This window comes from Gavialis gangeticus, unplaced genomic scaffold, assembly GCF_001723915.1.
Source record: "Gavialis gangeticus isolate Ggan-Ray unplaced genomic scaffold, GavGan_comp1, whole genome shotgun sequence".
In the NCBI taxonomy this organism is placed as follows: domain Eukaryota; kingdom Metazoa; phylum Chordata; order Crocodylia; family Gavialidae; genus Gavialis; species Gavialis gangeticus.
The window spans coordinates 96,247,244-96,264,340 of NW_017728992.1; the positions used below are offsets into that span (position 1 = coordinate 96,247,244).

A 17,097-nucleotide genomic window follows, 5' to 3' on the forward strand; every position below is an offset into this window, starting at 1 on the left:
ACTGCACACTTTACTAGTGGAGTTTATAGATTAGTGGGAATTAAAACTTAGTTTTCAAATACATCACAAATATTTTTATATCAACTCAATACATATTTATTACATTCTGAAATGTTATTGTAAAAGAATCAAGATAGTATTTTCTTAGTTAGAAAACATGTTATTTTTGCTAGGAAAACACATTAGTTGATCTCTTTGTTAAGTGATTTGAACAAGCATCTTTTCCCAATGCTGGAAAGCAAAAAAATAAAAATGTTTAATTCTTATTAGTGAGATCATAGTCTCATGTTCACAAGTCACTTTAGATAATAAAGGCGTGACCAGTTAAAGACACCCTTTTATGCGATATGCATCTGGTTTTTCATGAACAACGTTGCACCTAAAACAGCTTTTGTACTTTTTTTTTGATCTTTAAGAATTAGATGCTACAATTCAAGATTCTAATTGTACGCTAAAATAAAAGCCCATGTTGGGAACTGAGTTTTAAACCAATCTTTAGTATATTTTGCCTTTGTGGTTCAATTTTTCTAGTGTTTTTAACATAACTACATCCAGATGTACAGTACTCTACTTTATTAGCAGTTCCCCCTCAGAGACAAGTGGGTGTTAGCAAAAAGTTCTTACGTACCCAGTTTCTGCTCTATTAGCTTGAGATTTTTCTCTTGCTCAGCAAGTTCCTGTTTTTTCTTTTGCATCTCTGGAGTTTTCAGGGACTGTAATTGTGAATCAAGGTCCTTATTTGCACAATTAAGTTTTATCACTGATGTACGGTATTGCTGAAGAAGTTCTAATTAAAGAAACAGAAGATTTCATAAAACACACAAAACAATAAAATAATGAAGGCTATTTTTCAAAACTGGCTCTTAAGAGACTGCCAGGCATAATACAAGGAAGCCATCAACATAAAGAATCATTCAAAATTGTTGCAGACCCCCTGGAACTATAATGGTTCAAAGGGTTGTGAGTAGGCTGAAAAAGATCACATCCAACATTCTGAAGCTATTTTTTAACATGTGGTAATTTGAAGTGCTAGTCTACTTTGAAAACGGCACTTTATTTAACTCTTTTGCATTCCAAATCACATTTGCTAACTTTGGTGACAATAAAGGAGTGGGGGTATGGTGTAAGGCAGCACTAGTGGTACTCAGGCTAGTTCTGGTACCTGTTCAGCAGTGCTAATTAGTGCAATGCTGCATGTGAACCAACACAGGAATACTGTGGCTCGTTCTAAAGCTAGGGTGAGCAGAACTAGCTCAGATATCACTGCACCGTGTACAGACACGTCCTGAGGGATTTTACATCTTTTTATTCCTTCAGCACTACAGAATTCAAATGTGAGACTTGAATGATTTGAATCCCAGTCCTGTGGAATAGACTGTTTGCTAAGCAGTGTTCATCGCTCTAAGCTAGTCTGGCAGCAGGAAGTTTCGGCAGTACCTGCCACTGCCAAGCTACCAAAGCACAGGTCTATGTGTGTGCTTCCAGACCTACATGGCTCTACCACAGCAGCTATACCAGAGTGCAGAGCAGTCTGAGAAGGCATTGGCTGCTACACTGATTGTGGAACCAACTGAAGGCACAGAAATATCTTCATATGCCTTTCAGGGAGCTGTAGGGCAGTGGCAAAAGCCTTTTTCCACTCAGCAGAGGTGAAGAAACTCTGCAGCAGAGTGGAGAGCTCTGTTGCCACAGAGTAGGTTTAAGTATGCATGACCTCAAAGTTTTGCCACGGGAACTGGAGTTCTGCCAGTCAAGTTTTGTAGCACAAAGTAAGCCTGAGGTTCCTTCAGTTGCACCTATGAAAACACAGCAAAGACAACAGGGCAATGCTGGTGCAAACAAAGGATTAATTTGACTAATAGAATGCTTACTGCTGTTGATACATCAGATAACTAAATCATGTTTCTTTGGCTAAATCTGAAGAGTTAGTGGTGGAGTACACAGTTATCCAATTCAGAGCCTGCAGGTTCCTGAGCCTGACCACCACTCTCCCCTGTTGTATCTAGTCTGCTGCTACTCATTGGGTTTTGCTTCTTGCTCACACAGCCTGTACAGCAAGGGGGTAATGAGTGTGGGGGTGCAGCCATGGCCACTCAAAAGTTTAACAACCCTGGCTTAGAAGATATATTATTTTATTTGGTCATACAGCATGTTCAGTGCTGAAATAATTGAGAAATATTAAGAATGAGCTTTCAAAATGCAAGTTTCAGTGATTTCTTTGAAACACTATAGACCGTTGTTTTCAATATAAAATAGGATACCTGAGCACAGGGAACAAGCAAACCTAAAACCAAGACAAATAAATGTTCATTGCTATCAGGACAGACAACAGAAAAGTAATGGAGTGATCAAATGGAGAGTGCACTTCTCTTTGACCTTCGTTAGAAACAACGTGCAACTAGAATACTACATTTATGTAGCTGCTTGGTTTTAATTATTGTTCTTTTGCTGCAAATAAAGATAGGATGAAATGGTCTTTGAATTCAATTACATTAATGTCAGGATTTGGAACTCAGGATTTTGTGTTCCTGTCTGATGAAGCTTTTAAGACCCTATTGGCAAGTCCTAGAACACTACTTCCTGCAAAATTTCTACCTTCTTAAGAAGAAACAACTAAGCATCTAAGTGGAATGGTTTAAAAATAGGGAATAAAGATGGGGAATACTGCACCTGTACTGGATGTTTGACTGAATGACCTCAGAACCAGAAAGCAAGCCCTCTCTATTTTTTAATTCAGTTGGGAGCCAAACTTAAGGTTTGCTTCAGATACCAGGAATTAAAACCTGAGAATCACTCATCTAGCTGGGTCCTGAGCAGACTCATCTAGCTCTAGATCTTGAGCTGACAGGACCTCATCCTGCTGTGCCCTGCTCTTTCCACTGTCTGTCCCTCCCAGCCCTTGGTTTATACCTCATGGGCAAGGGCAGCCCCCACACAGGAAGAGTGGAGAGGGTAAACTGGATTGGAAAACACAGCTCTGTCCAGGCATCTGCCCATCTACCTGCTACCAGAGGAACATGCTGCTGGGACAGTGTACGGATGGGAGAGGGCAGCACAGGGGCTGCCTGAGGATGGGGAAGGCAGCAGCTTTTAGAAGTGAAGCCACAGGCTCTGCTGGAGTAGCTGGGACAGGTACAGGGTGCCAGAAGGGGAGGAAACCATTTGCCTCCTCACGTAAGTGTATCACAAGATCTCTCTATGTCACTCCTACAGCACACTAGTGTGCTGTGGCATGCCCCTTGGCAATCACTAGCTTATACTGTGATACAGAACATTTAGATCAAATATCAAGGAAGACAAAGAGAAAGGGCAAGACTTTTTGATGGCAGGGTTGTCCAAATGATGGCTATGGTGACTTGTTAAGGGGTAATACCCAGCTCCTAGGCTTCCAGCAGCAGGTAGTGTAGTGTGGTCCCTGACCGCTCAGAAGTTGGACAGCACTGATCTATAGGATGTTTTATGAACAGCAAATCCTGTGCATCTAGGAAGGTTCCTTCTAACCCTGGGATTCTTTGAAATGTCCTTTTTCCTTCACTTTTCCCTCTCCTGAAAGCAAGGACTTAGGAAGGGTACAGTAAACCTTGTTTCTGAAAAGTAAAATAATTTTACAATATGAATACATATACAAATGAATGTATGACTATTTTAAAAGGATTCTGGAAAATATAAGAAATCAAAAGCTGCAGTATCTTACAATATGCTTGTTTATCATTAAGTTATTAAGCTAAGTTTTCTGAAAAGCAGCATCTAATGATATGAGTAGGTGTAATTATCCAATAAAGAAAGTAATAGTGGCTGGATAAGGATGCCCATAAGATTGTCTATTTCAACATCTCTGCTTTATGGAACTCAGTGACAGAACTTGATCTGTATGAGATTACAGTATAAGTTTTCCTACCAAGACGGAACTTAAGAAATCAACATTTTCCTAGACTTTGGGATTCAACCAGTTTATTCTCTCAAAGGTAATTTTTTCCATACTTCTCTGTGAACAAGTAGCACCTACAGGCACTCTCTCACTAACACAGCAATAAGAGGGAACATCTCATAGTTGTTTTTTGTATTCCTTTTCCTGAAGACAAACCATTATGGATTTTAGAGGCCAAATTTTCAAATACAACTTGAATTCACAAATAAGTAAGTGATTGTACAGATACTTTCTTTTTTAAAAAGATCTCAACTTTAAGCCTTATGTTCCACAAAGATGTGTGCAAAGAATATCACTTTAAATATTATTTGATACTGTATTATTACAATTTTAATCAACCCACCTAGCTGCCCAGACAGAGTATAGTAATGTTTTGGCATGGGTGCACCAAATACCATTCCTCTGAGTTTGTCCATCGGTGGAGCTTTATTTTGAAGGCCTCCGAACTTTCCATTACTGCGGATTCTATCTCCTTCCCTAGTTAGCAATGTTGGGCAATGTGCAATTTTTACAACCTATATAAGTATAAAGTGATACTAAATTAGTAAACCAGTTAAAAACAATGTAAAGATAGGTATACATTCCAACAAGGTTGGCTCTGCACTGAAAAGTAATTCTTCAAAATCGCGTCACAATACTGCATGGATTATTCCAGCTCAATAAATTATAGGGCAATCATGTTCAATTTAAAAGTAAGAAGACCTTTCCTATTACTCTTCCAGTCTTGGAAATTCAGAGACCCAGAAGATCTATGCCCAGTTTTCTCCTTGGTTCTTGGATTGCTACTAGGGAGTAATTCCACAGATTAGAATTTGGTCCTGTAATTGGAAGGCAATCATCATCACCTATGGATAATACATGATCTAGAATAAGAACCGATTTTCCTAACTGTGCTGGCTTTATAGAAATAAAATGCACTCTCTCATAAAGACAAACAGAAGTGACTAAAATTCATTCAAAGTAATTTCTGCTGAGAAGCACTTTTGCACAGCTACCTTTTAGAGCAAAGTGGTACTTTAACTGGCAGCTATTTTGATCATTTATTCATGCATACCGAGGCATTCATATTATAAGGCAAAGAAAGAAAGAAAGAAAGAAAGAAAGAAAGAAAAAGAAATATGTAAGTAAATCATATCCTCCAAATTCTATCCAATTTTATGTGGATATACAAAGAGCTTCTTTTGTCCAGTGCTTGGTTCAATGGCCAAGATCAATTCTAATGCAGGTAACATACTGTACAACCCTGACCCATTCTCTTCACAGACAGACAGGAACCCACACTGCACTGATTCCAAATTGATAAAGCTATCTCATTTCAGATCTTGCAGTGTCATACAGTTAAATGGATGCTCTACTTGGAATACCCACTGCAACATGACCCCTTCCGACATTTCTGGTTATAAAAGACATTAATGAGCCCTCAGGGTTTGATGTATAAACAGTTTAATTCTATTTATGAATACTGAATCAATATGTAACTAGGACAGGAAAAATTCTGAGGTCGAGATACAAAGTGATGAGTGATGGAACTTTCTTAGATCATGGCCCATGCCTGCTGAAACTTGCTTCTATTAAACCTCAGTGAGCTGTCAGAATACAAGTCTACTGAGCTCCAGATAAATCATCTTTGCGGATCCCAAATTTCTGTCACTATGTTCATCAAACCTAAAAAAGAAGAGTGCCTCACAGCCTAGCTTACATTTTACTTTAAATATAGGAGAAAAAAAAAAAAATCACTGAAAAAAATCTAATTAAAAATTCTAACAACAGATTTGCAACGAGTGTATGCTTTTGAAAGCATGAAATATGGCTGAGCTTTCCCAAAAGCATCTGGCTGAATTAAAGTGATGCTCCATATGTGAAAGAGCATTACAGGATTTTTGAAGGGTGAGTTATGCTCACAACCAGCAAATCTTTGCACTGCAAGGGCATGGGTTGTACAGTCAAACTGATATATTGGTATTCTCTTTAGCAGAGTCACAACTCTTAACACACACACACAAAAGCAACTCTAACACATGCACAAAAAAAGAGTCTGTGGATTTCAAGGAGAAAATAAAAGGACCTGGCAGCCACCTTGTGGTCCACTCTAGAATATGTCCCATGATGTAAAACAGCTGGAGCCAACAGTTTTGGCAGGCGTGCCACATTAACTGTGCACACTCTCCAAATGCAATCCTGATTCCCTTCCTCTGACTGATCTCCTGTTTTGCATTTTGCCCCACACTCCCTGCCTGATCTGCTCTGCCACCTGCTCCCTCCCTTATCTGCTGTTGTGCTGCCTGTCTCCTCCCTGACCTTTTGTGTGCCACACCCAGAGGCTGCCTGTGGCTCTTGTGATGCAGGCTGGACACCCCTGTCATTGCAACATCCACATGGTAGCGTTTTGTTTAAATAAAGTCCAGATTAGAGAAAATTTCATTGGCACTGATACTGTAGACTAAACGCATCATAAAATGCATTGAGACTTAAACCTGGAAAACATTCATGGACAGAACCTGAGCTGAAATACATCATCAAAAGTCCAGTGGCATACATGCATCTATGAAAGTTTAAACCAGACAAGAATCCATCACTGTTTCCAAGCATACTAAACCTGAAACTTAATAGGATTTTATTCAAATAAGTATATAACAACTGAAACTACATTACATACCTCTTTTCTGTAATGATTGGCAGCATCCAAATTGTCTATTATGATGGTGTCTCCTAACAACATCCCGAACACTGTAAATTTAATGAATTTGTAAATGATGAAAATTCTCAGCAACAAAAAATGCTAAACTATCCATATGAGCTCTGGGGCCCAGATGTCACAACTGGCAAATGATTTTACAAAGTAGTACTTTGCAACTGGAAAATATTAATTTAATTTATTTCACAACTGATTCCAGTTTACTGGCATTAGGTTGAATGTCTAAAATAATGAGGTATTTAAACACTCCCCCAATTATATTGTAAAGATAAGAGAATAAATATCAAAAACAGACTGGTGATGGTGCTCACTGGGAATATTCACAACTGTTGCTTTCAAAAAAATTAACTTGAGTGTCATACTCTTACTACCAAACATTATCTGTTGGAATCACTTAGTCAAAAAAGCAAGTTTGAGAGGAGTTTAGCTGAGTTCCCTGAACATATAACATGTACACTCTGATAAAAACAAGAAACTATTCACCTCCTCTATTTATAAATTAAGATACTAACACTTTTTAAAATGTCATTTACCTATCTGACAGTGTTCTATATTATCTGGAAATGTTAACAAATCTCTGGCAAATACAGGTTTTCCAATCGGTTTGAAGCAATCTTTCCCATTCCGAAAGTGAGGTAAAGGCCTGATTAAAGAAAGCAAGCATGACAAATTACACTTTATTTTCTTTCACCATAACCTTTGACAAGTCTAATCAGAAACATAAAAATCTGCCTGATGCACATTTTAAAACTTCAATGCACCGAGCTCAAAGTCACCAACATGTAATTAAGCTTCAAAATGTATTAAACACTACCAAGAAATTATGATTCAGTGTTCTATTAATTCACATATCTGAATTAAAGATTTTTTTTTTGGCCTAGGTCTGATACACTGTTTTTGTAAGAGCTGAGACTCTTGACATTTTAATACATGGGGAGAAGTAACCAGTGACATGAATATAGGTTAGGAGGAGACGTCCTGGCCAGCATGATGGCTGAAAGGGACCTCAGGGTTATCGTTGATCACAGGATGAACATGAGCCACCAGTGCAACACTGTAGTCAGAGCTAATAGCATACTGGGATGCATTAGCTGATGCATCGTGAGCAGGGCTAAGGAAGCAATACTTCCTCTCTACTCAGCACTGGAGAGACCCCAGCTGGAGTACTGTGCCCAGTTCTGGGCACTGAACTTCAAAAAAGATTTGGAGAATCTTGAAAGGGTCCAGAGAAGGGCCACAAGAATGATTAAGGTCCTGGAGAACAAGCCTTATGAGAAAAGACTAAGGGATCTGGGGAAGAGATGACTGAGGGGGGACTTGAGGCCGTCTATTAGTAAGGGGTGAATATTGGGAGCTGGGAGAAAAACTGTTCATTAGGAAACCCCAGGGGAAGACAAGGAGCAATGGCCATAAATTGTTAGAGGATGGTTTCCGGTTGGATGCAAGGAAGAACTTATTTATGGTAAGGGTGACCAGAATCTGGAACAGACTTCCCAAGGAGGTGGTGCAGTCCCCAACCTTGGAAGTCTTCAAAAGGAGACTGGACAGACACCTTGCTGGTATCATTTGATCTCAGCAGTATTCTTGCCCAGAGGGGTCAATCTTCTGAGGTCCCTCCCAGCCCTTAATTTCTATGGCTTTCTGTGATTCTATGAATAAATTAAAAGGCAATTATACATTCAAATAAACTGTTTATCAGACGAATCCTCTTTTGGAATATGGTTGAAAACTGAAAATCCACATCATGCCTCTTTCTTTGAGAAAATGGATAATTTATTATAGTTGAATTACAATTTAATTTTAAGGATTATGAAAAAATGTTATAATTTAGTCTCAAAGCATTAAGTATTAATAAAAATATCCCAAACACCAGTTCTATATATCATAACTTTTTTTCAAAAAATAGTTTTTAGACTGTAAGAGAGATAGATAATAGAGTATGAGTGAAGGAAAGAAGCTTAGTACTATATCACCTGTCTTCTGAGACAAACTTCTAAAATACAGAACAATGCAAAGTTAAGTTTACAGAACAAAGATTTTATTTAACACTTCAAACTACACTGCCACCAATAAACATTTTATTATCAGAAGACATTTTATAGTGAGAAACCTATGTGAAGGTAAAGTTTAAACAATATTAGGAAAAAAGGAAAATCAAGAACAGGTTTGCTAGGAAGACAAGAAGTACAAATCTTTTTTAAATACCTGTTCCAATCAGGGAGAGTCTTCTTAAATATAGAATCAAGAGGCAGCACTTGCTGTCGACCTTGGGTTTCATCAAAGATACGACGAGCAGCTTCAGTAGTCAGGGTGACTACACAGTCCATGTCACTTGCCAAATGCCAAGAGATGACTTTTGCCGCCTCGTTATCCTCAATTTGTGCTAAATGTGCAATCTACACCATAAAGGTAAAAATAATAAAAAAAAATATTTCACTTTTCCCAGCTAAAGCAATCATAGCATACAGGCTAGGTACAAAAGGTCAAAAAGCCCGAGGCGGAATCGATCCAAGTTACATGGCTTTCTGTAAGCAGTGTATGCTAGATTAGTAGTGAACAGAACACGCATTCACCCTCTGATAGGAGATGCAAATCTTAGACTGGGTTCCGCCATTTTTAAACTAGTCTATGCGTGCCAAACTTCTGTGCTGTCATGGGTAGACTGGTTTCTGATCACTTATACTGGTAAAAGTATAATGTCTGTCTATAATGTAAGTCATAGAGAAGTAGGGTTGGGAAAGCCCTCCAGAGATCATCTAGTTCAAAACCCTTCCTGAAACAGGATCATTCCTTATCTAAACCCATGGTTTTCAACCTCTTTTGTACCAGGACCCATTTTTAAACATTGATGGCCAGTCCTGACCCAGTGCCCCTCACTCTGTACCTGTTCCCCATCCCCTAGCCCCCGAGTGTGGGGGGCAGGGTGTAGGTGTATGGGGCAGAAGTGTGAGGTATGGGGGCCCCTTTGTAGGCTGGAAGTCTGCCAGTCTGCAAGTGAAAAATCCAGGGTTTCCCATGTTTTTCTCCCTTAAAGGAAAAATCCATTTTTAAAAAGTTTCTTGATCCATTTTTAAAGTTTGTTCACAACCCTTTCACATATTCTTGTGATCCACTTTTGGGCCACAACCCATGGGATAAGAAACGCTGATCTAAACAATCCTACACAATCCGATCTAAACTCTATATAAGAATATCATCCACCTTGACACAACACAGATCTAACACCCCTAACCAGCCATGGGTAAAACAAAGGAACTATGGCAGTCAATATCCTGCTTCTATGAAATGTTTTCAAGACATTTAAGAGATCCTGGGTAGAGGGCCACACCCCCCGCCTACAGAGGAAGGCAAACATACCCATAGTCCATACCCATCTGACCATGGGGTAAAATTCCCTTCTGTCCCCAAAAACAGCCATTGGTCAGCCCCTGAGTGGAGAGGCAAGTCCCTCTATCCAGGAAACTCCAGCTTTGGTCCCAGGACGAGCACTAGAACACCCCAGTCAAAATCCCCAGCCTTGGCTGTTGCCAATACCCAGTGTCTCTGAGGAAGGCTTAAAAACACCCTAACACATGTAGCAGAAGGGTCAGGGAAAGGAGGGGAGGGGGAAGAATGGGAGAGGATAAGTGGCAAAGCTCACAAGCCTGGGAAATACCCATAGTAGGACACACAGGGCAGATCATTCCCAACCAGTGGCTGTCCAATCTCTTCTTGAACACCTCCAGTGATGGAGAGTCCACAACTACCCTAAATACTCTATGCCACTGCCTCACTATTCTAACAGTGAAGAAGTTTTTATGGACATCCAATCTAAACTTATTTTGCTACAGCTTCAAACTACTAGTCTGCACCCTCCTCTCTACAGCACAAGAAAAGGTGCTTTCCCTTTTTTTGTGGCAACATTTCCAGTATTGGAAGACTGCTATCATGTCCCCTTGTGAGTGCCTTTTCCACAAGCTGAACATGCTTAGCTCCTTTACCCTCTCATAGTTTCACAGATTTCATAGTGTATGACTTGTATGCCTTGCTTTCCAAGCCCTTTACCATCTATATTGCCCACCTTTGTTGCTCTGCCCCCTTGCAACCATTAATCTCTAGTGCCCATATTCCAGCCCTATCTGACAATTCTGAAAGTATTTTTGTTTGGATATTTGTTTAAAATCTTGTTCATCAAGCAACTTGAAGCAGGTTCTCTGCAGTCATGGCTGTCAATACTCTCTACTGCATAGAACTGTACTAGAAAGTATTTTGGAGAAACTTACTTTCCCTAAAATATCTTGATTGCCTTTGGAATAGTTTGGGAGGGTACATGTTCTCCTAGGTTGCTTCATTACTGCTTCCTGCTCCAATATCTTTTGTTTCATGAGAGAATCAACATGCTGCAGCTGTAAATTAAAACCAAAAGTTAACAAATGCATAATATTGGCTCAGTTTAGAGATTTTATTTAGTTCTACGGATTCTACAGCACTACTAAAGCATTCAACAATCTGGATCAGTCTGGTCCCAGATGAAAACAAATAAGGTAGTTCACAAATGTGCTTATGAGCCCTTCATTGAAGTAATTCAGCTAATTATAGCATGTTCTGCCAGACTAGCTGATTGCGTCATGAGAATCTGAAGGTGCCTGTCTAGAATTAAGAAAGCTCAGGAGCTAGCAGGAAGGACTGTAGCTGTATAGCGAAAACATATTTTGGAAGCTTAATATGCATATGGTTTAAAACAGGGGTTTCAAACATGTAGCAGAACTGCTTGATCTGTCATATCAGGACTTAAGTGGGCCAGGGAGCTTGGAAGTGTGGCCAGCAGTTGGCGTGACAAGCTGCAGAATCCAGGACCTGTGGGCCCTGGTAGACACCGCCACTGACAGCAGGTGCTGTTTCCACCACAGCAGGTGGCTGCCACAGAGGCTACTACTGCCACCATGCCATGATGGATTGGCCCAGGGCACATCATGAGTTTGACACCCTGATCTAAAAAGTTCAGCAAATATAGGAAAAACTATGGGTCCAGACTGTTGAATGCACAGTTGCAGAAACAATTTATTTTACTGATTTGTCGTGAAGGGCTATATAGGTATTTATATGAAGTAATATCCTGGGTGTTCACCTTTCTCTTCAATGATTTAGATAATAACCTTTTAAATTTAATTTAAGATCTCTCAAATTTTGTTACAATGTAACCAGTACTACTGTTGCATCTTAAATTATTAGTTTAAGTTGAGCCTTGGTCAGTAACATGCAAAATATATAATCATCTGACAGTAATTTGACAGGCCCACACCAGAAAAGGTCTGGCGGTAGAAGTTCTTTGGATAGCAATAAATAGCCGTGTCAGAGTTAGCCATCCTGTAAGGCAAGAAGCAGATATGGGCAGAAACTGAGCTATATTTCCATCCTTCAAGGAAGGTTTGAAACATATTAACATGACAATAAAATAGTTTGCTGTTCTTCAACAGACATGCTTTGGTACTACTTCATGTAAGTGTGCCAATTGGTTTAGAATCTAAGTAACTGGGGAAGGCATGGTCAGAAGGGGAAACAAGAATTTTTTTTAAAAATCGTTTGATTTTTTTGATGCAAATTACTGAGATTTAGTTTCATTTGCAAAGTGATAAACATGTGGCTCTGTGAAAAAAGGACAAAGTCATACTATGTTTGTCGGTGGTATGCTGATTTGATGTTTTTTCAGCTCATTCTTCAGATGAGTTTCTCTCGTTTCAGCTTCTTTGGCCTGACCTTTAACAATGTAATAAATCAACAGTTATTCAGACAGGTAGTGCTGAAATGAAACGGAAAAATTAGCTACATTAGGAGCGATCAGTCTGATGGCCAGAGATATGGGACTTGTATTTCCCTTCTAGTACGGACTTGTGGCACCACAGATCTGTCCAGACTGTAAGCATTTCTTTTTCTTCAAATGGATATATCCCATTCATATTAAAAAAACTTGGAAAAGAAGGTAGTTTGGCAGTGGGAGAATAGTGTCAGCATCAATTACTGCTCCCCAGATGCCAAATTTCTGGACCCAGGGGAGCTCTGTGGGTCAGAAAAAATGGCCACAAAACTGGATCGTGATATACAGGATCAATCCAATGTGCTGAACTACACCCATGGAACAATCCTTTGTGGGATCCAGTCTGCAGACTGACCCCATACTACTGGATCCAGCCAATGGGTGCCATTGTTCTACACCACTTGTAATGAAATAGAAACATTCATTTTCACTCCTGTGAAAAACAGGTCATTGGCTGAAGTGCTCAACTTTAGGCATGCTCTTTTGATAATTCTGGCTTAAGAAATTTTGCCTCAAATCAACAGAATGGCTAAATGTTTTTTTATATAAAACTGCTCTAATAACCGGATGTTTAATTTGTTTCATTTTTCATTGTTGATATTTATTGTCTTTTTCCTATCAAAATCATAATAAAAACATTTTATGCCTAAGTTATTTAAGTAAGTGAAATGACTTACATTTCATTTCAGTAACAAGCTGGTTGCTGGTTTCAAATAAACTTCTGTATGCAAGTACTGATTGAGACAGCTGGTCTCTCTCTCTTGTAAGTGTTGCCATTTGCTGCTGCTTCTTAAAATCTAAATAAAAATGTAATTTTGTTAAACCCAGTAACATCTAAACACTATCAACATACACATTAAAATGTTACCAAACGTGATGGGTAGGGATTATTAAAAGAGCATTATGGATTTTTTTGTTTTAAAAATGGAAATTGATCTTTAAGTTTGAAGGAACAACATAAAGACTTTTAAGTTACTCATGAAACTCACTATTGTAAAACATAAAGGACAGACGATACGGTTCCAAAGGTTTTTCCAAACCTGGCACGTCTGGTTCAAATGCAAGAATATATTCAGTGCTATCTCTTCCTGGGCTATTTTCTGCCAACACTAGATTCTATGGGGGAAAAATATATATTACATTACATCATTATACACATATCCCCAGTGTCAAAGAAAATTTAAAAATATTTTTAGATTCAGTTTTACAAGCTCAACCGAGTTGTATTTATGAAACATGGGTATATTCTTAAATATTGGCTTTGAAGTTTCAGTAATTTAATGTTATTCAACTTTAAAAAAAATTCTTAATGAAAGTTTATTAAACTTACAATATAAGTTTAAGAACTAAAGTACCAGTGTAACCTTTTAATATAGTGTTGTAATTTTTAATATGGACCATTTGTGAGAAGAAAAATTCTGAAAAATTATAGTTTGAATTTTCCCACAAATAAGACTGGCTTAGAAGTATCGGAATATCTGTGTATCATTTGAAAACAATATAAACAAAATAATTAAGCACAAGATCAAATGTATGAACAGAGATGACGAAAACACTTAATTCCCAGTGCTGAGTTAAAGTTACTGCTGTTACCATGGAAGCAGACAATATTTCCCATGTGAATGAACATGGTTTTCTGACAGGTACATAAATCATTTAAAAATTAAAAGCCATTTTCTCTAAATTGAAAAATCAACCATTTTCCAAGTACTATTATATTTTAAGAATGTCCAACTTAGACATAATTTCTAAACTAAAATCAGTATAAGTAAGCCTTAAAGGAATTGTACATAGAATCTTTTCCAGTCTTAATGAGTCATGATCACAATACATGTCATGATTATTCTACTGCTAACATGTATAAGATTTCCATACAAGAAAAATCAGACCCACCATTCCATTTATAACCACTGTTAGAACCCCACGTTTCTTCAAGAACACTTTTAATATTGATGAATTTCAAATGATTGATACACATGTGATTATCACTTTCATGAAATAATATTTCTGGAACACTCCTCAAAAATAAAAGTATCGCTAAACTTCTTCTGCAGAGTTTTAAACGCATGTATAGCTAATTCATTTCTCAACTAATAATTCATATATAATATATAATAGTCACAACTCCAATTCAATTAAATTGAATTGAATTCAATAGGTCTATTCACATACATGAAGTTACATACCGCTGTGAGCTCTCAGCTGTTATAGCCGGGGAAGATCTGCTGATTACTTAAACTACTGAAAGGGGAAGGATATAGGAGTCACTAGAACAGGTTGTTAATGAAGTACGTAACAAACCCACTCAGCAGATGAAGGTGGGGGGTGGGAAGGGAACTGGGGAGGGGAACAGGAGCCACTGTTGAAAGCAGTCACATCTCATGAGGAGTGTGAAAATAGCAGGAGGATGGAAATACAGGGATGTGTAAATGGAACAGAAAACGAGACAAAGTGCAAGACGTCAGCTTTGCTTCTGAGGCAGGAAAACTAGGCATGGGCATGGCAAATTTGCTCTTAAAGGCCAGCTGCTGGAGCTCAGAGACAGAAAGGGCACATCTACACTTGCATTAAATGTGCCTTTCCTAAGGTGCATTAAATTTAGTACCTCCAATGTGAGGTACTAAATAAATGCGCATTAGGTTGCCCTACTGCGCAGTACCGAAAGTGCATGTTTTTAAAGTGATGCTTAATGCGCAGTAGCCTATTTTACTGCACATTAGTGTAACTGTATTTTTTTTTTAAGTGATGCTTTAAATGCACAGTAAAATAGGCTACTATTTCTGCTGTCATGCTAGCACTATGACCTATCAAGCCAAATACTTTGTATTACTATATACTTGTGCTCTCTCACACTTCCCTATTTGTAGTCTTACAGACTGTAACTTGTTTTTACTCCATCTTTGTACTGGCCCTTGTTCAGTAGGATCCTAGATGCTTTGGTAATACAAACAAAAAAAATACTGCTTAAAACAAAAACAATTATAAGTCTGAGGTGATAATATATTTAGTGTATGATCCATTCACAAATTCCATTGCCATGTTTCAAGGAGAATCCAATAACTTTTCCAAACCCACAAAAAGATGACATTAATGGCCTGAGACGCAGATCAGTTGATGATTAGTCAGATGATTTAACAGTACTTTCAGGCTTTAAATTCTATAACAAAGAAGTTCCATTCAAAACTAAAGATCTCATTAACGTCAGAGAAAAGTTATTATATTACTTTATATAAATTATAAGTACACATACTTTATATTATATCACCTATAAAAACCATTTTTTGTGATTAGTATACTTACTACAATTTCAGCAGATCCATAATGAAATGGAAATTCTACTGTACTAACTTTCCCTTGAAACAGAGGGATCTCTGTATCATCTTCATTAGGACACTCAATTTTAGCTATTATCTTGCCAGCCAAATAGTTTCCTGTACGATTGTTGTATTCATCCTTAATTAAAAAGACAAAAAAGAATTTCTGTGTAGCTCATGATAAAAATTGCACTAAACAATGCTAAAAATTATGACAGACATCACTAGATGGCGCTGTTACACACAGTCTTTTCTTAGCATCTAAGCAAATGGTGAGGTTTGTAAAGGTGCACCATGGCATGAGTTTTGTTATGTAAGGTTCTAGGTTGACGCAGCAGTCCCTGGAGAGACAGGTGTACAAACAGCAGTTCCCTCTCTATCCTATTTTCTAATTAGCATCAATCTTTGAGAAAGCTTTTCTTTGAACAAGGGACTGGTACTGGGCTTGTAAACCTGTGACAGGATTGCCTACGTGTTGTTCAACCACTCAGTTCCAGGACTGTCATGTGGAAGTAAAACCAATTACACCAGTAATATATTCAGATCCCATGCCACCAAGTTCCTTTCTTTTGTGAAGCCAATTTGCAAGGCCATGGAACAAGGTCAACAGTGCCTGAAAAGGACACTAATGATGGAAGATGAAGAATTACATAGCCAATTCTTTGCTTGCAGAAGTATTCCATTGATGCTCTGGTGTGTTCTGCCGCAGCCCCATGTTTTTCTGCTGGGGTGAGTTCTAATAGTTAGCATTGTAGATTTTAAGCAGTGGCTGAATATCACATTAACATCAGAAATCTATTCAGTAGCAAAGAATTAAAAATGTTACTCACCTTATGGTAAGTATGATCCTTTGATATGTGTTGTCCACACGAATTACTGGTTTAACACCTCATGCATATGAAATGAAATTATTTTGGGCTGACAGCATCTATGGAGATGCACTTTTGGGCCAGGTACAGATACTACACTTTTACTGGTGTAAATGATCTGAAACCAGTCAATACCCATAACAGAACCAAAGTTCAGCACACATGGGCTTGTTTAAAAATGGCAGAACTGGGTCTAAGATTTGCACCTCTCCTCCACCAAAGGGCAAATGTGTGTTTTGCTTGCTACCGATCTAAACCGCTTACAAAAAATTGTGTAACTTAGAGCAATTCTGCCTTGTGCTTTTTGAAGGTCTGTACCTAGTCTTGATATCCTTATGCTTCCCACTCACGGACATAAAATGCAGCTCACTGCTTTTAGCAACACTGAACCTTACACCTACAGAGGTGCAGCAATAGGGCAGAGGTGCAGCAATAGGGCTTGGTTACAGAATCTGTGTACCACATATTTAAAAATCAGAGTTACTGAAATTTTTTTT

At 38.3% G+C, this 17,097-nt stretch overlaps 1 protein-coding gene across 2 annotated transcripts in view; it reads right to left on the minus strand.

Annotated features, from left to right (window-relative positions):
- The window catches only part of SMCHD1 (structural maintenance of chromosomes flexible hinge domain containing 1), a 188,403-nt gene that overhangs the window by 6,761 nt on the left and 164,545 nt on the right, over nucleotides 1-17,097 (minus strand). For both annotated transcript variants that reach the window (XM_019525875.1, XM_019525868.1), the window contains 10 exons: nucleotides 15,718-15,870; nucleotides 13,407-13,533; nucleotides 13,095-13,214; nucleotides 12,274-12,359; nucleotides 10,886-11,008; nucleotides 8,829-9,019; nucleotides 7,157-7,266; nucleotides 6,585-6,655; nucleotides 4,272-4,443; nucleotides 629-787 (listed from right to left, as the gene is read on the minus strand). In XM_019525875.1, coding sequence (XP_019381420.1) covers nucleotides 629-787; nucleotides 4,272-4,443; nucleotides 6,585-6,655; nucleotides 7,157-7,266; nucleotides 8,829-9,019; nucleotides 10,886-11,008; nucleotides 12,274-12,359; nucleotides 13,095-13,214; nucleotides 13,407-13,533; nucleotides 15,718-15,870 — 1,312 coding nt within the window. The remainder of the gene's footprint in view (nucleotides 1-628; nucleotides 788-4,271; nucleotides 4,444-6,584; nucleotides 6,656-7,156; nucleotides 7,267-8,828; nucleotides 9,020-10,885; nucleotides 11,009-12,273; nucleotides 12,360-13,094; nucleotides 13,215-13,406; nucleotides 13,534-15,717; nucleotides 15,871-17,097) is intronic.